Here is a 22,157-nt window from a genome sequence, read left to right as displayed (position 1 = left end):
ACTGAAGTAAACCATCTTGATAATAACAGACATAACAGACTTTCACAGAGTGAAGAAAACAATGCTATGAGTTCAACATAGTCACTTAAACAGTGATTAAGTCAATAATTGACTCCCGAAAGCAAATTCTGTAGTCAAACCTCATTTTAGAATGCCAACAACACTGTATCAGAAAGTATGTTGTAAAGGAAATAATTTTAGCCTGTTGATTTGTGTAGTGTCAGATTGAAATTGCATTTGTTAAAATCCATATGTGGATGACTATAAGTATCAAGCTAACAACCTAATAAACGTATAACAACCTAATAAATGATTTTATGATTACATATTACGGCAATTGCATATTTCACATACCATATTACACCGATATATAATGCTAGCCCCTCATGTATTTGGGGTTATTTTGCTGTGTATTAAATGGCTAACCTGGACAATTGCAAACACACTAAAGCAAATACTTTACCGCATTTTGTTAATGCTGCCACAATTAACACTTATGATATCATAAAATCCCCTTGGCATCTCACAGCGGCACCATAATCAGCTCAAATTGCTTTTGTGCCACCTAAGCATATTCAGGCCTCCCCGAATGCCTTGGCCAGAGACCATTTTGCTCAGTTGACAACACAAACCCAAGTCCATCAAAACAAGTTTGATAAACGGCCCCTGCTTGTGTATAGAGAAACAATAGATAATTTACTGAGTCTCCATCCTTGTTTCCAGAACAATAGCTCAAAATGTTATTCCTATTTCCCCACAGTGCATAATACACACATAATACACACAGTACTGCACCTACACATCTCTATGTGGATGATTCTCAAAGACGCACAAGACCAATAATACTGTACATACAATAGTGTCTCATGTAGCTCAGTTGGTAGAGCATGGCACTTGCAACACCAAGGTAGTGGATTCAATTCCCACGGGGGACCAGTATGAAAAAGTATGAAAATGTATACACCTCCTGCTGTAAGTCACTCTGGAGAAGGGTGTGTGCGTAGTGAAGTTAATAGTACTATTGACGGCGGACATGAAAGCTGCATGAGCTTTATTTACATGTACTATAACAATACTCCAGCAAGTTAAGATATTTTGATACATCACTGAGGTGCGAACAAGCATCTGAGAGAGCACAGCTGTTTTTCCGTTGTTGGACGTGATGGATGGCACTGGAGATACACTCTCAAGGAAAGACGTTCTACACCTTTGATCAAAGAGACAAGCAATGCGTTCAAGCGAGTAGAGGGTTTCGTGTTTGTACAGTGACATTGAATCCCATTTTGGGGAGAGGATGTTTTTCCAAGGAATGTCAGAGATAAAACAGGATTTGTTACATGATACAGATCTGCGTTATGGTGTGAGAATTGCACATTATTGCCTCCAAACCAAATTAATATATTTCACAGACGTGTGGAAAGTTCTCCTCAAATCGTTATCTGTTTTCCAAAAAATAAACAAAATGGACTGTCATAAGCGTTGAATTATATTCACCCACATTCACCTTCTGAACCTGTTCTGAGTCACAGTGTTCTCCATTAGCTAGTGAAGTCAGTCTGTCAGTCATTTAGTTCAGAATAGACATGAGTTTTTTCATCTAAGAATTCACCATTATAGCGCCACTGTGGAGTTTCTACTGTAGTTTTTCTGTAGTCGTGGAGAAAGATTCTGTGCACGTCAATACTCCATGTTAAGCATGTCCAGGGGTTTTGTCACTATGCCGACAAACATAAAGTGAAGCTGAAGAGGAGAGGGCCCTCGCACAGAGGCCATTATTGCCCCGAACCCAGTGACTTCTGTAGAGTATGCATTTAATTAGAAACATGACAAGGAGCACATAAGGGAGTTCACATGCACAAGTTTGTCATCTGAAGTGGAAATCACACTCCCACCACAGAGCAGGCTGGACACATTAGCCAGGGGTCGGAAAATACAGAACATCTCCCAACCTCAATGGAACTCTGCATGCGCTTGCCAAACTCCTGGACCCACTTCCTGGACTCACTGAAACTCCTGTTCCCTTCTCATATGGGTAAAAAAAAGGTTTTGTCCAGACATTATTATTATTGGCTTATCGACCAGAAATGTGATATTTGTTTTGCTTTGTACAGTAGCATGACAAATTTGATCTAATTCATTGATTTTTATTCCAGCTGTGATTTTAAAGTTTGGGGGATTGAGGTGGAATGTCCCTTTTCTTTTACCTCAGGCACCTTATTGGTTGAAGTACATTTGACACCGGTGAAACTCAAAAAATGTTTCCACAGTTAAACTTGGTTTAATGGAGTGCCTCAGGGATCGGTCCTTAGCCCAACACTTTTTCAATCCGCCACCAGGCAGGATATGTGATCACTGAATCAGAGAAGACAGTATTGTTCTTTCCTAGGAGACTTATGTGCTTGCCCCCACAGTCAGAACATTAAAATAAGGCTCTTGGGCACAACATTTCCATGGATGTAATATTGTCAAAGATATCACAAACCTCCTTAAGAAATGTGGAATGCATTTGTTTGGGTGATTGAGAACTGTGAAATGTTACGAAAGCAAAAATGGTGGAATAGAATTTAGCACAAGTAATATGAGGCAATATTTTAATTATGTGAAGCCCTTTAACCGGCATAACACCCACATAGAAAAAGACGAATTTCACATTTTAATGCTGAAAAGGTGGAAATATTGATGCCAACACAACAGTGCTGCATGATGTTGCTCGTCCATCTGGGTGAGAATTAAATATCTCAAGCTCACTGTCATTAATTAATGGTAATTAACAATGCTGTAAACATCAGAGTTGATGTACTTCGATATTCATCAGCCTAATTGTAGACATAATTGCTCAGCCTCAGCCTTATACACTGCACCTCCTTCGAACCTATAACTCCACATTTCAAGCAGAATCCAAATGCAGCGTGAAGATTCCAATCATCAATGTGTATGTGTCATTAAACAGCCCGAATAAAAACCCTAACCGCAATTCCTGCTTAATGGAATATCTTTATGGCTTGTAAAACTATGCCCTTGACGTGGCATACAACAGGTCCACTGCAGTTTTCTTCACATCAACATTTTATGGTTGTGGAGGGGAAGGGTGGTGGTTTATGACACCAAGTACAACTTTGCATTCCTAAATAATTGACGAGCTGCGACGAAGCCTCAAACGTACTTACAGATTGAAAAGAATATCCTTAAAAAAATGATTTATACGTCTTCTGCAATCGCTCAAAATCGCCAAGAACTGATTCAAGTTGAAGATACTACCTTCAAACAAAAGTGAATACACAAAACCATCATGATCATGCTGATCATAACTGTGGCGGCAAACTTCATACACTATCTACTCTACGAGCATTATATAGTGTGCACATCACTGTTTCTCTATGCACCGGTTCCGTTTTATAGCATCTACTGTGAGCTTCCTTTTGAAACGTCACTCTTCTTCTTCTCTCTGTAATATGCCTATCCATCTCAAGTCCCTTTGCGTGGTCACAGGAGCTGCACGCATGAGATACTTGAATGTGACCGTGGTTAAAGCTATCGTCACACTGCATCTCAGGGATTTTAACTGAGGTTCTACTCGGGGTCTGACGTTTGAAAGGACATCTAAGGATTATTATCCACCCCCAACGTGAGTGTGAAATGGATACGGACCTAATGAACAGAACCATACTCCACTTGCTGCAATTTGTCACTGTTCTAACTCCTCTGCGCTGGGTTTAAAGTTTCCGATTGTTTTCAAAGGGATAAACGAATGTGATCTGTCGAATCGTCGTCATTATCTTATCTTGAAATATGATCATTCTTGTCAATGGAACAATGGTTTAAATTATATTTCTGTGCATGGATGGAGGCCTGGTAACGATTAAAAAAAAAACATTACAAGCACCCCTCTTCTCCAGTATTGTTTGAGTATGACCTTGTTTTGTATGGTGATACAATGGCGACATCTGGTGGGCAAATGCCGACATAGGGACAGGTTTTGGTACATGGATTTAATGGATAACATTTATTTATGGATGGACACTAAGGTTCATGCAAAACACTCTCTAGTGCTATCCACATCTCCTCACGCTCAGTCACTTCCAGTCCAAATATAAAATGTCTGTGTAATGTTAGACTCTACACAAGTGGGATATTTCAAGAAAATGTGACCACAATATTCTGGTTTTCCTCCAAAAAATACAAATGATCTCTTGTACCTGCAACACAGATGTATTCTAACGAGTTGGCTGATTGATTTTTATATCCCGGTGCTGAGACCTGCTAAGCACAACTGGCCAGGGAGATGGAAATTCATAGTTGTACGCCACGGGAAAAACAGAGCATGTTGGGTAACAGGAGGCCTTTACATCTTACTTAGCAATAAGGGGTCCAGGGAAAATCCCTGAGAAATCATGGACGACAATTTAAAACCTGGAGGCATGTTAAACAAATACAGACACGCAATAGATCCACTGTCAGCGTTAATGCCTGGCCGTTCACACACTGGTTATTTGAAAAGGGGGACTGTTGTTTCACAGGCTCGTGCTTCCTGGTTGTACAATAACCTTTTGTGACTTTCACTTGAACTTATTCTGCCCTTGCTTGAACACTCAAATAAATTATTCTACTGTACAACGACAGATTTACCCACTGTTTACATGAAGATTGAGGTGAAAGGAAGCCCTGAAACTATGTTCCACTCATTTGAATTCAAATAATGACTAGACTTTTATTAACATTATGTTCCTACCGTATGCGTCCTTCTCCCATTGAGTTAACGCTTCGCCTTTCAGTCCCATTCTGTCGGCTGATGACAGTAAAACTTTCCAATGAGGCACATCAGGTCTGTTTTGGATTATGGCACTCCTTCATCCTCTCATTGACTGCTGAATTTGATCTTTATTACTGGGCCTCGACTTTACTGTATGTTGACAGATTTTACGAGTACATGTCCTGCAGGGTTTTGCTCATGTGTTTTTAAAAGGAAACAGGCTACAATGTTCCAGTCCTTGAGGGGGTCCAACAAGGTAATCAGATCAAGGGATTTCACTTGTGATTCTGAGACGATAGGTAGAGAAACATCTGTTTTCAGAAGTCTACAAGTGTGGTGGTGATGTGCTTAGATGCAAGAGCCATAGCTATCAAACAAATGGTCACTGTGATAAGGTTACATTGTCCCTGCTTAAAAAAAAATACATACTGTTCACATTGAGATGTAAAAGATAAAGAACCCAAATTCACTGCTCAATAACAGAAACCCCATGACTCCAGTGACTGAGGGCAAAAGAGTGTGATACTGCCACAAATGTTAGGTGACAGGCAGATACACACATATACAAGGCAAGAATAAACCTCCCTATGTGATGTTTGATTTTCAAACTGTTTATGTGATGTACTGTACTGTATCTGCCTGCATGCATTATTTGCACTGACAAATCAAAGATGGCGATAGCCTAGCATCTCTGCTCTCCGAACTCTGATTGATTGGATTTTGGACTTCCTTATTTAGTTGGACATGAAGCCTTTTGGTTGGGATTGTATTTGTGATAATAACTTTTATTTTGTTTGAAACTCTGATATTGTGACACTATGCTTATTTTGCTCACTTCATAACAGTTAAGTCTGTTTTGTTTTTGTTGCACTCATATTAACTAAGTATTTCCTTGAACTTTAAAATTGTTAGTTTGAGATCCAAGCTGATTGTTACAAGAGGTAAGACTTGGGGAAAATAGTCATCTGGATTGAAAACCGTCAACTTTGAAATAGCTCATGAAGACATCAGTCCAAGTTCTTAAAAAAATAGCACAAACACAATAACAGTGATGATTTTTGATGTTAAAAGCATCCTGCAAGCTTCAGGCATTGCATAATCAGTTTAAATGGCTGGCTGTCAGTATGGAAAGACAGTGTGGGAAACTAATCTGCTTTGATACGTTCTGTCTCTGTCTGGTAGGCTACTGGAACACTGAATGGGTGCGTGCATTGGCTGTCAGTCCATGCAGTCTGTGCCAACGATCCCATTTGTAATTCAATTAGTATGGTTGAGTCATGTCCTCTTCGATTCTCCAGCACATCTATGTACTGATCAAGACCTCACTGCGCAAATGGTCACATATGAGTGCTACAATTTAACAGACACTGTTATGGATCAAAAGTTTGAACACACCTACTCATTCCAGGGTTTTGCTTTATTTTTTACTATATTCTAATTTGTAGAATAATAGTGAAGACATCAAAAATATGAAATAACATATCTAATCATGTAGTAACCAAAAAAGTGTTTAACAAATCAAAATCTATTTTATATTTGAGATTCTTCATAGCCACTCTTTGCCTTGATGACAGCTTTGCACACTCTTAGCATTCTCTCAACCATCTTCACCTGGAATGCTTTTCCAACAGTCTTGAAAGAGTTCCCACATATGCTGAGCACTTGTTGGCTGCTATTCCTTCACTCTGCAGTCCAACTCATCCCAAACCATCTCAATTGGGTTGAGGTCAGGTGATTGTGGAGGCCAGGTCATCTGTGTCACGTCCTGACCTTAGTTACTTTTTTATGTCTCTATTTTAGTTTGGTCAGGGTGTGAGTTGGGGTGGGTATTCTATGTTTTTGTTCTATGTTTTGTATTTCTGGTTTTGGCCTGGTATGGTTCCCGAGGCAGCTGTCAATCGTTGTCTCTGATTGAGAACCATACTTAGGCAGCCTGTTTTCCTGGTTTGTGGGTAGTTATTTTCTGTTTAGTGTGTTTTGCACCTGGCGGAGCTGTTTCGGTTGTTTCTTTTGTTCCTTCTTGTATTTAGTGTTCAGTTTATTAAAATAATGATGAAAACTTACCACGCTGCATCTTGGTCCTCACCTTCTTCCACCAACGGTCGTTACAATCTGATGCAGCACACCATCACTCTCCTTTTTGGTCAAATAGCCCTTTCACAGCCTGGAGGTGTGTTGAGTCACTGTCCTGTTGAAAACAAATGATAGTCCCACTAAGCGCAAACTAGATGGGATGGCATATAGCTGCAGAATGCTGTGGTAACCATGCTTGCTAAGTGTGCCTTGAATTCCAAACAAATCATCTCTTCCTATTATTGGTGTCCTTTAGTAGTGGTTTATTTGCAGCCATTCAACCATGGCCTGATTCACACAGTCTCCTCTGAACAGTTGAGATGTGTCTGTTACTTGAACTCTGTGAAGCATTTATTTGGGCTGCAATTTCTGAGGCTGGAAACTCTAATGAACTTATCCTCTGCAGCAGAGGTAACTCTGGGTCTTCCTTTCCTGTGGTGGTCTTGATGAGAGCCAGTTTCATCATAGCGCTGGATGGTTTATGCGACTGCACTTGAAGAAACTTTCAAAGTTCTTGATATGTGGTATTTTACCAAATAGGGCTATCTTCTGCATACCACCCTACCTTGTCACAACACAACTGATTGGCTTAAACGCATTAAGAAGGAACAAAATTCCACAAATTAACTTTTAATAAGACAGACCTGTTAATTGAAATGCATTCCAGGTGACTACTTCATGAAGCTGGTTGAGAGAATGCCAAGAGTGTGCAAAGCTGTCATCAAGGAAAAGGGTGGCTACTTTGAAGAATCTCAAATATAAAATATATTTTGATTTGTTTAACACTTTTTTGGTTACTACAGTACATGATTCCTTATGTGTTTTTTCATAGTTTTAATGTCTTCGCTATTATTCTACAACGTAGATAATAGTGAAAATAAAGAAAAACCCTTGAATGAGTAAGGTGTGTCCAAACTTTTGACTGGTACTGTATATATTTAAAGTCACATGACAAGCCAATTGAAAGTTAAAATGTTTAATGTTACATACTATTAACATATTGGAGTCATTTAGGTATTTGGAGTCATCTATTCAGTCACTTAAGAATATTATTGGACCGTTAGTAAACTACAGTATGTGTGATATTTTCACTGCATGTTGCCTTCTATCAAACATAGGTGGAATATAATTGTACCTTCTTGCTGCTTGATGATTTAATTAAGACACTAGATGGAGGTACATACTTATATGTAAACTATCCCTCCTCATAAGAAGACGCATGATACTCTCTGTATATTAATACATTTCCAAATTGCAATCTTGTTTTGCATTTTTACATTAGGAGTAACAAGATACATTGGGTAACATATATATTTTTTTAAATGTGTGACTATATGATAAATGCAATTGGTAGACTTCCACTTGGAGATTAATACTAGATACTTTTCTAATCAACCTGTGTGGTTTAGGTAGATCAGTGCATTCCATATTGTAACCTAATAAGCTACATTTGTTACAAACTAACGGTACACTCATTACCTGTCTCTCATGCCATAAAGATATTTATTTAATTTGATTGACGTTGCCCTCCACAAGCCACGACAAGGGCTCCGGTTTACAATAGAAAGGAAAGGCAAGGAGGGCGAGCAGGAGCACAGTTGTCCAATGGGATCACAGGTGGGAGGGAGTTTGTCTAACTCGAGTTTTGTTCTAAGTTAGTAGGTACCTAAGCGTGTATGATGTCTGAAGCTTCTGCACCGTTATTCCACGGGACATTATATTGGTACCACTGAGAGTATTTGTGCCTTGCTTTCCATATTCTATAAAAGCAATTATTTAATCACTTTTAACTTTTAGATACACTTTTGACAACGGAGAGGAATTAATATTGGCATGTATTTTTCACTTTTGTAGTTCCTATTCATCCGTAAGTGTATTGCGCATATAAACCATCATGCATTGCCGCTCACATACGATGCGTTCTGCTACAGGGGAGTAGTGGCGAAACTTAATTGACAAGCAAGGGAAGTCTGAGCACCACGGATTCATTGCATCCCAAGGATTCAATTACTACATCTAGATACGGGAGAAAATACTTCAGTGGAAATATCCGTATAATTTCTGGAATTACCACAGTGTGTCGCGCACTTTTGGAATACAATGCTTTAGCGTTGGCCAAACTCGAATAAAGTTGATGCATCTTCGGCATGGACTTTTTATAATAAAGGTGGACTTGGATTTCGACCATGGCGCTCACAGGTAGGGACTTAGGCCGGTTCCATTTGATTTTATTGATGCTATGGACTCTGTCGCAATATTCTTCATCCAGCCAAGTTCGTCAAGAGTTTCAGGTATTGGAGGAGCAACCGTTTGGTACCTATGTGGGAACGATAGAGACGAGACCCAGCTTCACCTATCGTTTCAGTGAAAACCACAAACTGTTTGCAATTAATGGCACCACTGGAGTCATTTACACCTCCTCTGTGATTGACAGGGAGATTTTGCAAAGTAATGTCATCAATGTGGTGGTCCTCTCCAGCCAACCTACCTATCCTACCGAAGTTAGGATTGTTGTACTGGATATAAATGATAATTCGCCAGTGTTTCCCGACGCATCAATTGTAGTTTCGTTTAAAGAAGACGCCAGCAGTGGCAGACAAGTGATTCTGGACACGGCTACAGATTCTGACATTGGGAGTAATGGAGTGGATCACACCACCTACAGAATAGTGAATGGCAACGAGCAAAGGAAATTCCGTTTGGATATTACAGTGAATCCTAGTGGAGAGGGGGCATTCTGTCACCTCGTTTCAACTGGAGGCTTGGACAGGGAAATCACTCCCTTCTACCAACTCTTGATTGAAGTGGAGGACAAAGGAGACCCTAAGAAGTTTGGGTACCTGCAAGTAAATGTAACTATTCAAGATATCAATGACAACCCCCCTATGTTTGATCATGACCAATATCAAACGAATGTTTTTGAAGATACGGCAGTGGGTTCTAGTGTTCTGCAGATAACAGCATCAGACCAAGACGAGGGAGCTAATGCAGACATCAGGTACTTTTTAGACGAGGGAACACCTTTTCAAATCGATCCTAAAGCAGGTACCATCGTTATAAAAGAACGTTTGGATTATGAGAGTAAGAAAGAATACTCTATGACTATTCATGCTATGGACAACGGTGTACCTTCTCTGTCAGGTAGGTCAGAGGCCACTATCAAACTACTGGATGTCAATGATAATGACCCAGTTGTGAAGTTTAGATATTTCCCCACCACATCTAAGTTTGCCTCTGTTGATGAAAATGCTCAGATTGGTACAGTGGTAGCCTTATTGACAGTCTCAGATTCCGACTCTCCCACAGCTAATGGTAATATATCTGTCTCAATATTGGGGGGCAATGAGCAGAGACACTTTGAAGTGCACACTTCCCCAGTTCCCAACCTAAGCTTGATCAAAGTGGCTAGTGTTCTAGACAGGGAGCGCATTTCCTCCTACAACCTGACTGTGTCGGTATCAGACAATGGCAAACCCATGGCCAGGTCCTCTTTTGCCAGCCTGGTTATTTTTGTGAATGATATCAATGACCACCCACCCATATTCCAGGAAGTCATGTACAGAGTAGATATCAGTGAAGACATTCCAAAAGGCAGCTACATTAAAGGGGTCTCTGCAACAGATGGCGACTCCGGGCAAAATGCCAACCTTCGCTACTCCCTGGTGTCTGGAAACGGTTTGGGCTGGTTTGCCATCAGTGAAAACAGTGGTCTGGTTACCAGCGCCGCTTTGTTGGATAGGGAAGTATCATCTGAAATAGTGCTCAACATCAGTGCCAAAGACCAGGGGTTGCAACCCAAAATCTCCTACACTAAATTGATAGTCAACATAACTGACGTGAATGACCAAGTGCCCACATTTACACAGAGCACATATCATGTGTCCCTGGTGGAGCACTCTCCAGCCGGTGCTGAGCTCCTAGTGCTGTCAGCCTCAGATGATGACCTTGGAGCCAATGGAACTATCCGGTTCTCTTTTGACCCGGAGACCCCGTCTAGTGTACAAGAGTTGTTCCGCCTGGAAGTTGTATCAGGCAGGTTGAGCACAGCCACAGAACTGGACAGGGAGGACCAAGGGAGTTATTTACTTTACATCCAGGCGACAGACTCCGGTTGCCCCCCTCTCCACTCCATTGGTAAAGTAAACGTAACTCTGAGTGATATCAATGACAATAGGCCAGTCTTCTACCCAGTCCAGTACTTTGCCAATGTCAAAGAGAATGAACCCTCTGGCTCGTTCATAACCACTGCATTAGCCACGGACCCTGACCTGGGGGGAAATGGCACAGTGAAGTATATCATATCTGCTGGAGACACATCTAAATTTCACATTAATAGTAACTCAGGCAAAATCACCACCCTGGTGCCGCTGGATAGAGAGGAGAAGACCGCCTACCAGCTGCAGGTGACAGCAGCGGATGGTAGAGACCTCCGTTCACACACCCAGGCCAACGTCACCATTAATGTCATAGACACACAGGACAACCCCCCTACCTTTAGTCAGAATGCCTACAGTTTTGTCATGTTTGAAAATGTGGGCATTGGCACAGTTATTGGCACTGTATCTGCCACCACTGTCGATCTGAATACAAATATCACATATTTAATCACCTCAGGGGACCAGAGGGGGCTGTTTACTGTCAGTAGTGCAACAGGTCAAATCAAAGCATCCAGTCAGATAGACAGAGAGGAGCAGCCTTTCTATCAACTCAAAGTCATAGCCAGAGGTGGTGAGGTAACAGGCGAAGCCCTCGTCAACATCACAGTGAAGGATTTAAATGATAACGCGCCCCATTTTATCCACACCACCGAGCACGTCAGTGCAGTGGAGAACTGGCGCACAGGGCATCTGATATTCCAAGCTAAAGCTGCCGACCCTGACGAGGGCACCAATGGCATGGTGGTCTATAGCCTCAAGCAGAACCCCAAAGGCCTGTTCCACATCCATGAGAAACATGGGCTTATCACACTGACAGGGCCGCTGGAGCTCACCACCAGCTCCTACCAGGTGGAGGTCCTGGCCTCTGATATGGGGGTCCCCCTGCTCACTTCCACTTTAATGTTAACAGTCAGCGTGTACGACGTCAATGACAACTCTCCCATGTTTGATCAGCTCTCCTACGAGGTCATTATTTTAGAGTCTGAACCAGTCAACAGTCGCTTTTTTAAGGTGGAAGCCTCCGACAAAGACTCAGGCCTGAATGGGGAGGTTATGTATGACATAGTTGACGGGAACACAGCCAACGTATTTGGGATCTTTCCAGACGGGCAGTTGTATATTAAGGCTGAGCTAGACAGAGAAGTCCAGGACAGATATAACTTAGTGCTGGTGGCCACAGACAGGGCAGTGGAGCCACTAAGTGCCAGTGTCAATGTCAGTGTAATTCTGGACGACGTGAATGACAATCGCCCCCTCTTTAACAGCACTAATTATGTGTTCCACTTTGAGGAAGAGCAGAAGAGAGGGTCGCTGGTAGGGCGAGTGTTTGCAGTGGATAAGGACTTTGGCCCCAATAGTGAGGTCAGGTACGCGTTTGAGACTCAACAGCCCAACTTTGAGCTGAACGCCATCACGGGGGAGTTGACCAGTACTCTGCAGTTGGACCGTGAGTCACTAATGAGACAGAGAGGCGCAGCAGTGTTCAGCTTTACAGTACTTTCCTCAGACCAGGGGCTCCCCAAGCCTCTGAGAGACCAGGCTAAAGTGCAGGTTTACATCCAAGACATCAATGACAACCCGCCCAAGTTCACCAAAGACATTTACCAGGCCTCCATCTCCGAGTCGGCCCAGAACATGACGCAGCTGCTGAGGGTGTCTGCCGTCGATGTGGATGAGAGTAAAAACGGACTGGTCCACTATCACATAAAGGAGGGCAACGAGGAGAGCCAGTTCACCATCGACAGCAGCTCAGGACAGGTCACACTAGTGGGAAAGCTGGACTATGAGGTGACATCCTCCTACTCGTTAAAAATGATTGCTGTTGATTCTGGAGCCGTGCCCCTCTCCTCGTCCTGTATGCTCAGCATTAGCATAAAGGATGAGAATGATAACTCCCCCTCCTTCCCCAAATCTACCATATCTGTGGATGTTCTGGAGAATATGAGGATTGGAGAGCTGGTGGCCTCAGTGACAGCCACGGACTCTGATTCGGGTCATAACACAGACATAACATACAGCATCACAGCCACAAACAACCACGGGACATTTAGCATTAGCCCCAACACAGGGAGCATCTTCCTAGTAAAAAAGATGGATTTTGAAACTCAGTCTTTTTACAAACTGAACATCACTGCAAAGGACAATGGGAGACCACCAAGGTCCTCAACAATTCCTGTGGTCATTCATGTCAGAGATTTCAATGACAATCCTCCTATATTTACCCCTGGTGACATTTTTAAATCCATTCCTGAAAATATGCCCGTCTCTGCATCAGTAATGACAATCACTGCTCATGACACGGATGCAGACATTAACGGACAGCTGGAATACTCCATAGTTCAACAGACACCCAGGGGAGGTCACTTCAGCATTGACTCCAGCAGTGGGCTCATATTCACAAACAAGGAGATTGACAGAGAGTTCTCCAATCTCTTTGAGTTGACAGTTAAAGCCACTGACCAGGCAGTTCCTGTGGAATTCCGGCGCTTTGCCTTGAAAAATGTCACAATATGGGTGACGGACCTGAATGACAATGTCCCCACGTTTGTTTCCCAGAATGCTCTGGTTGCGGAATCCACCATAGTCATTGGCTCCATCCTCACGACGGTGGTGGCGTTCGATCCTGACGAGGGCTCCAACGGCGAGGTGGAGTACGAGCTGGTGAAGGGGGACTCGGACACGTTCATCATGGACCGCTACAGCGGGGATATCCGCTTGGCCTCACAGCTGGTGCCGTCTCGCCTCATCTACAGCCTGACCGTGTCGGCCACCGACCATGGCTCGGACAGGAAGACCTCCAGGACCGAGCTCGCCATAATCCTCCAGGGCGCCGATGGGCCCGTCTTCTCCCAGCCCAAATACATCACCATCCTGAAGGAGGGCCAACCACCGGGCACCAACGTCATCTCCCTGGATGCCTCCAGCCCCAGAGGCTCAGCCACCAAGGTGGAATTTTTCATTGTGTCAGTCCGCAGCGGCAGCAAGGCCATGGGACGCCTGTTCACCATAGGCCGCCATACTGGAGTGATCCAGACCGCAGCCGAACTGGACCGGGAACAGGGCTCTGACCTCTACCTGGTGGATGTGTACGCCATCGAGACGGACGCCAGTCATCCCAGGACGCAGAGGGCTGAGGTTAGTAGTGCTTTTATTTCTCTTCTCTTTTTGGAGGGCAATGGCTTCTTCACATTGTGGTCGATGGCTTCCAGACAGCATAATTGGAACCCGTACAGCCGTTGAAGTCGTTTAGTGGGATTAAATGAAATGAGATCAAGGTTTCGACTGGAAAACCTGGGAGTGAAAGGAAAATATCCAAGTCGCACATAAAACAGGTATACCTAGTGCATTTGTATGCACATTAATTACATTCCTTTTTTTAAATATATTGCTAAAAGTTCTGTGTTACATAAAATCTAAATAGCCTTGGACATGAGTAAGTAGGCCTTGGTTTTTGGCAAGATAACTGTATTGTTCCAGTTCCCAAAAAGGACTGGCCATAACAATCCTTCTAGCATTTGTCTGTGTTTTCTGGGAAGGGGAAATGAGTGCCTCGTATCCTGTGTTTCTGCTGTGCTCATGCTGTTATGAACTTGGATATTCTTATCAGTGAATAAGAACTACACAAATCGAAACGTAGCACTTTTTCTCTTTCGCAGGCATTATCGTCCTGGGTTGCTTCATATGATAAAGATCCATGATGAATTGTTCCAGGTTTCTATAGGTAGTAATGGAACACACAAAGAAAATATCATGATGAGTTAGTGCAGGTAGACTATATCCGGCCAATATCACAGAGTTTTAAGCCTGAGGCTGTTTTGGTTTAAGGGTGTTCCTGTGGTACTCTCCTCCACCACTGGGCCGGGCTCTACAGGCAATATGTGACCGTTAAAATTGCATGACCTCCTAAGACTGTGAAAAGATTTTCGGGGAGAGAAGAAGGGGAAGAAATCTCGAAGACTGAAACTTAAGCTCTCTATTCAGTTTGCATTATGTGATGCACCTCTTCCCTTGGGGGTGGAGTTAAATCCTCTGAAGTGCAGTGCTGAAACTGTAAACCCAGCTTTGGGTGGTTAAGCCCTAGCCACTCCTCAGATTTAAAACATGGGATTCTATATGCTATATATGTGTATTGGAAATTTCAACTGGAACCTAGAATTTCATGTTATTACAGGCTTGATGATACGCATTTATAAATTGGGAGTTTTCTGAGCGCAACCAGAAAAGATTTCACTGCTGCTTCCTTCAAGAAAATGTGTTTTTTATTATTGGAAGTTGCTTGCAAAGGGCCTATCCTGAAACGCTCTAACAGTATGACAGTAATCGGATGCTTTGACAGTTTTTGTGGATACCACTTCAACCATTACAAAAACTGAAATTGAAATCCAATACAATAATCGGGTATTTGGAGGCAAACTCAAATATGATTAAAATCACAGATTTGGCAAAATGGCGTTAAGTCATTTAACTTAATGTTAGTTTGGTCAAAAGGGGATATCAAATGCTCTCCCGTTTTGCCTGCACCACCACAGATACTAATCTCTTCGTTTGAAAACTCTGCAGTCGATCAGAGAAATAATGCTTAACATATTTCTTAGGTTTTCCATGTACAAACCCTGTTCTCAAAGTCCAGTGGCGTTTTATACTTTTTCTGTCCTCTGAGAGATGACTTAAACATACCCCATAACTGTATAGGCACTCTCTTTATTGTTACTTCTGAAGTGTAATAGCTCTTTGATGATTTTAAACTACCTTTCCTGTGGGTGATAGTGGCCTTTTGGATATGCCCTACTTGAAAGTAGTCTCAGGTACTGTACTGCTCAGTGGTGGGACATATGGCAGGCTAAGGTTTTGGGCTTAGACTGATACATTTCCAATCAAAACGTAACTTTTAAGGTCCCTAAAGAGGGAAACGCTTTCACTTTCTCAGCTTTAAATCCATTAGCCTTTTAGAAGTAGTCATATTGATTATTGAAAACACTTTGACAGCTGCTTTTCTTGTGCTTTGCACTGTGCACAATGTTTTGGATAGACTAGAAGAAAGAATTCAGCTCAGTATGCCGTCTCAATGATTGGTATCATAAACAACCTGACATAGCGCTGAGCTTGCTATGAAACAGAAGTTGCCGCTGACTTGTTTTGAACATGCCTCTTGGTATCAGATTAAGTGAGTATAATTGCCATTGTTTGTTGATTTGTTTTTTTCCATCTTTTGGGATTCAGAGTTTGCTTTGATAGCACCTGCTTTAGAACATGTTGTAACAACCTGCTTTAGAACATGTTGTAACAACCTGCTTTAGAACATGTTCTAACAACCTGCTTTAGAACATGTTGTAACAACCTGCTTTAGAACATGTTGTAACAACCTGCTTTAGAACATGTTGTAACATCCTGCTTTAGAACATGTTGTAACAACCGGCTTTAGAACATGTTGTAACAACCTGCTTTAGAACATGTTGTAACAATCTTGTTTCAGAACATGTTCTAACAACCTGCTTTAGAACATGTTGTAACAACCTGCTTTAGAACATGTTGTAACAACCTGCTTTAGAACATGTTGTAACAACCGGCTTTAGAACATGTTGTAACAACCGGCTTTAGAACATGTAACAATCTTGTTTCAGAACATGTTCTAACAACCTGCTTTAGAACATGTTGTAACAACCTGCTTTAGAACATGTTGTAACAATCTTGTTTCAGAACATGTTCTAACAACCTACTTTAGAACATGTTGTAACAACCTGCTTTAGAACATGTTGTAACAACCTGCTTTAGAACATGTTGTAACAATCTTGTTTCAGAACATGTTGTAACAACCTGCTTTAGAACATGTTGTAACAACCTGCTTTAGAACATGTTGTAACAACATGCTTTAGAACATGTTGTAACAACCTGCTTTAGAACATGTTGTAACAACCTGCTTTAGAACATGTTGTAACAACCTGCTTTAGAACATGTTGTAACAATCTTGTTTCAGAACATGTTGTAACAACCTGCTTTAGAACATGTTCTAACAACCTACTTTAGAACATGTTGTAACAACCTGCTTTAGAACATGTTGTAACAACCTACTTTAGAACATGTTCTAACAACCTACTTTAGAACATGTTGTAACAAAATGCTTTAGAACATGTTGTAACAACCTGCTTTAGAACATGTTGTAACAATCTTGTTTCAGAACATGTTGTAACAACCTGCTTTAGAACATGCTGTAAGAACCTGCTTTAGAACATGCTGTAACAACCTGCTTTAGAACATGCTGTAACAACCTGCTTTAGAACATGCTGTAACAACCTGCTTTAGAACATGCTGTAACAACCTGCTTTAGAACATGCTGTAACAACCTGCTTTAGAACATGCTGTAACAACCTGCTTTAGAACATGCTGTAACAACCTGCTTTAGAACATGTTGTAACAACCGGCTTTAGAACATGTTGTAACAACCTGCTTTAGAACATGTTGTAACAATCTTGTTTCAGAACATGTTCTAACATCCTGCTTTAGAACATGTTGTAACAACCGGCTTTAGAACATGTTGTAACAATCTTGTTTCAGAACATGTTCTAACAACCCGGTTTATCGCTCGACCCTTCAGTCAATATTGGTCAGGGTGTCTGGCCGTCTTTCTCTCTCTTTCTCTCTCTCTCTCTCTCTCTCTCTCTCTCTCTCTCTCTCTCTCTCTCTCTCTCTCTCTCTCTCTCTCTCTCTCTCTCTCTCTCTCTCTCTGCGTCTCTGTCTTTCTGTTATGTTATTTTCACTCTCTGCCCTTCTCGCTCTCTCTCCACTCTCACACTTTCAAGCCCACTCCCTCCAGCTCCAGCCTGAATTGTTTTCTTTTGCTCATTGTGAAAATGAATAAAGGATCTTTTAGGAGAGAGCCTGAAGTGCTACATCACTTCTTGCCCTGCCGAAAGCATTGTTCCTTCTGGAAATAAACACTGCCGACCGCAACAGTCCTTCCTTTGTTTTGCCTTCACAGATATAGTGTTGCTCCGCTCTGGCACTGGTTCAGTGGGCTTTGTTATTTTTTTGTCTGTGCCAGCGTCATTCAATGACAGATTTAGGGTTGTGTATGGGACCCCCTCCTCCCTGACGAAGGAATAGGGAAGTGGGAGTTGGAGTGGAGAAAAAAAAGACTTGGGATACGTTTCGGATCATCTCACAAACTGAGGAGGGGGGCATCAGCATTCTGCCTGGTGGCCTGGTGTTCTGGTGGACTGGTGTTCTGGACATCGCAACAGGGGAATGCAGATGGCTAGGCTAGATAGACGGCTCTTATTAGTGTTTATTTTACTCAGGACAGTGGAGTTGACCCCCTTTCTTCATTATCTCTCTCCCATCTTTCTCTTCCTCACACTTTCTTTTTCTTTATTCCCCCTCTCCTTTGCAAGGAACATTTTGTCCAGACAATAACCCTCTATCGTCTTGTATACTTCGAAACAGTTGGAAAAACAGACTGTTTATTAATGTAGCCCCGCAGTTAGAAGCATGCTTACTGGACATGAAATAGACTGCGAATCAACCTTGAATGTCTTTTAACATGCCTGGTGTCAGTCCAGCACACTTAAACCAGACCTGGGTTCTAATAGTCTTTATTTCATTTCAAATACTGTAGCTGTGCTTGATTCAGCTCAATCAAATGCTCAAAGTATTTGAAAGAAAACAACTACTGTTTGAACCCCAGGTCCGATAAACTCCTCAGACTTGAACCGTGAGGAAATGTGATTAGGGCATTAGTAGCGGGTGGAGTGCTTAATGTAGTGTAGATAGAAAAGCACTATGAAACGTAAAACCTCTACAGGCAGGTCAACAAGGTAGAGCGAGGGCTGCGCTGCCCTGGTACCATATGATATGGTTGTTGGTATGGGGGATGAAGGGTTTCTGAGGCAAGCGAGACAGTAAATTCACCGGGTAAATTGGCTGGATATGTGTTTTGTAATGGTCATCGCCAGGGTTCTCACAGCCTTCATGGAGTTGATGCGTATGCTGGTCCTCCCATGTAGGTGGTCCTCTCTGAGGTCAAAGTTGAGACAAACAGGAGACTCTCTCTAAGTACCTGTCTTTTACGAGACACAAACTATAAACCCCTCCTCACAGGCATGCAGGGAGAAAAACACACACACACACACACACACACACACACACACACACACACACACACACATACAGCTGCCCTATTATTTTGTTTTCAGTGTTTTGTTTAATAGGTGGATTACAGGGCAGGAGGTCAAGTATCGTGTTCAAGTTCATACATATTATCTTCCATGCCAAGAAATCAACACTCCAGTTGTCATGCTACCACTCTAAAGCATTCCCCCTGGAATAATTACTGTGACTGTTCCAATAGCAATGCTGTTCCAGTGATAGCATTGTGGGGCATGTCCCCACAACACAGAAGCCACACTAAGCTGTCTTTGTTTACTTGTTAAACTTTCTCTCCATCTCTCCCGGTTTCAAAGCTAGCGGCAATCGTCGCTCACAATGAGCGTTTGTTTAGCAACGATGATACACTCAAGGCTCATGTTGAAAACAAGGCTGTAGGTCCTTATCCAGGCCATGTGTTGCTAAGTCTCCCCCCCCCCCCCTGTACTGTATATACACCATAAAATGTGCCGACAAAATATGCGATCAAACGCATATTTAGCACACATCAATACAGTAGTTTTATTCATAGAATAAGAGATGCCATTGAACATAAATGCTATAAGCACTACATTAGGTTGACTAATGTCAACAAAGGGTCAGCCTCAGACCACAGACTGGCCATATGTTTCAAAACGGTCTTTAAACGGTCTGCTTGGTCGGCTGCCTCATCCCGCCCCTCCATTTGACTCGGTCGTCTTCCAAAGAGAGCACAGGTTTCCCGTTGGAATAATAAATTAATGTGGCGAGAGGTGTGTGCGCGCTCCAAAGTGCTCGCATGGACTTTAGTTTGACCTCTGTGAATTTTGGTTGTTTCGCCTCATTTTGCAGGTCATTCCTGGTCTTTTCAGCACGCGTGGTCTGAGCACAGAGTATCAGGTCCACTGGGAATGTCCTGCTGTTTTGGTCTATGGAACAAATGATCAAACAGCAACAGGGCCATGGGCTTACTGGGTAACTTTGAAATAGGAATGTCTATGATTGGCTAACTGGTGTAGGTGTAACCTTTTGTTAGCGTCCAGCCGTTATAGAAACGGGTTCAAGCTGATAAACTGTGTCTTCGGGTGTTGTTTACTGTCTACTGTTATTTAACGTTACACTCACGTTATCATTGTGTGGCAACAGGATAGTAATGTAGTCATCTAGAGTGTGGTTATTGTAATAGCTATGCTGCCCGAGTCCACTTAGCTTGACTGGTCTGTAAAGGAAATGTTACAGTAAATCTGGTCCAATTCCAGCAAAACAAGATTCCACTACTTGGACTAGTAAAAAGTTAGTAGTTTGAGAAAGAGAGTGTGCAAGGGAGATTGGGGAGAGATGTGTGTGTGTGTGAGGGGGGGTGGGAGGGGTGGATTTAGGCTCATTTTCAGTGCAGTAATAATTGATCCCAGCCACAGAATGATTTGTTCTACACGTGACTGACACTGCAACACACACACACACACACCTCCCCCTGGGCTTCCATTGTTTTCTCTGGACAAAACTACACTGCATCTCCATTTCAAATTGAAAGAAAAACGCTCGTGTACTTTTAGAGATCTCGATTCCCAGACCCTATATCATCAGCACCTTCCAGGTGCCATTAAGTCACGCCACCACCCCTGTGACATCAAACGAGAGGGGGGAAAGAGGATGTGAGTTTTTTTCAAAGTCTAAACCCCCTCCTCTTTTCTTTCAGCCTGCAGTTGATAGCCTTCCTGTCCCAGGAAGGCTATCTCCCGCAGGCAGACAGATAATTTAGGAGCGGAGAGAGATGGAGAGAAAGGAGGGAGGTGGAGAGGAGGAGGGGGGATTGAGGTTTGAGCTGTGGGAGAGGGCCAGAGTGAGCTTCAGCAGCGTCAGGCCTGGAGACAAGGAGAGAGAGAGACTGGTTTCAGAGAAGAATGTTCATGTTATTGTTGTCTTCCCTCTTATTTTAGAGGTTTTCCATCAAGAGGGGAAAAAGGTGCAGGGCAGTCTACTGTATCCTGGCTGTGTCAGAACGTTTTGACGGTGAAGGGTGATTTAAGCTTTACCTGTTTTTACAGTGTTGGCAGGTGTTTATTTAAAAATTATGTATGGAGTAATGTGTGTGTGTGTGTGTGGGGGGGGGGGGGGGGGGGCATGTGTGCTTTGAAGCATCTCTCTAAATTCACTTTTTATTAGCTTTCATTATACATGCACACCAGCGTGTAACTGAATAGTTATGGCATGTTTGGCAATTGATAAAAGAGGAACTGCTCTTGAAAATATGTTGGCCTTTTCATATGACAGAAGTAATGCTCACTAAAGATAGACCATATTATGCTATATTAAAAGTGAGCTGAATCAAGCAGACAACTTTGGCTCATGAGATATTTTTCAAAAGACTTTTCTCCCAAAACAAGTTTGTAGTCTCCAAGAGTTTCTAAAGAAGATTTTAAGAGGATGGCCACACGATTTACATTGAAACATGGAGTTAAGACTATTTAAGACTCAAAACAAATGGATTGAATTCGCATGGCAACAAATAAACCTTGCCTTAATAACAAAACAACACTTTTGTTTACACAATTCTAACAACTGACATCTCCAGTTTGAGTGAGAAACAGAGCTCTCCTCTCGGCCATTTTGGTGAGTGCAGCCTTTTTCTCCCCCCTCTGGAAAGGCTGCCTAATTGAAAACATCTGGGTGAAGCACTTTTTTCGGGGCAGCAAGGTTGGGGCCAGCCAACGTGACTCAGGCTCTCATTCCTGATTGGGTACCTAAGCAGCTCTCTCTGAGCTTTGTTGTCAGGCAAAAGTTATGCTTTTATTAAACCAGACGATATCACAAGGAGCAAAGGGAAACTTTTTACTGTTTGTGCTCCGTATGTTGGGACACAGAAACAGTTCCTCTGCTTTCGATTACACACGTTGACATTGTGCTATTTTTTTTCCCTCCTCAACTTTTCCTATTGCTGGAGTGGCCTAGTTAGACCAGCTGTATTGTATCTGATTTCTATGGTGTGTGTGCGTGTGCGTGTGCGTATGTGTGTGTGTGTGTGTGTGTGTGCGAAAGCGTGCGAATGCAGGTATGTT

General features: G+C 42.4%; 1 protein-coding gene across 1 annotated transcript in view; it reads left to right on the top strand.

The window, feature by feature from the left end:
• The first annotated feature begins 9,009 nt into the window (after positions 1–9,009).
• LOC139366330 (protocadherin Fat 4-like) overlaps positions 9,010–22,157 on the top strand; it is a 101,691-nt gene continuing 88,543 nt past the window's right edge. The window contains exon 1 of the mRNA XM_071103692.1: positions 9,010–14,115. Within this exon, the coding sequence (XP_070959793.1) occupies positions 9,010–14,115 (5,106 nt within the window). The remainder of the gene's footprint in view (positions 14,116–22,157) is intronic.

This window comes from Oncorhynchus clarkii, chromosome 14 (genome assembly GCF_045791955.1).
Source record: "Oncorhynchus clarkii lewisi isolate Uvic-CL-2024 chromosome 14, UVic_Ocla_1.0, whole genome shotgun sequence".
NCBI classification, from domain to species: Eukaryota; Metazoa; Chordata; class Actinopteri; order Salmoniformes; family Salmonidae; genus Oncorhynchus; species Oncorhynchus clarkii.
The sequence above is the reverse complement of the archived record's forward strand: the minus strand, read 5'-3'. Positions and strand labels throughout refer to the sequence as shown.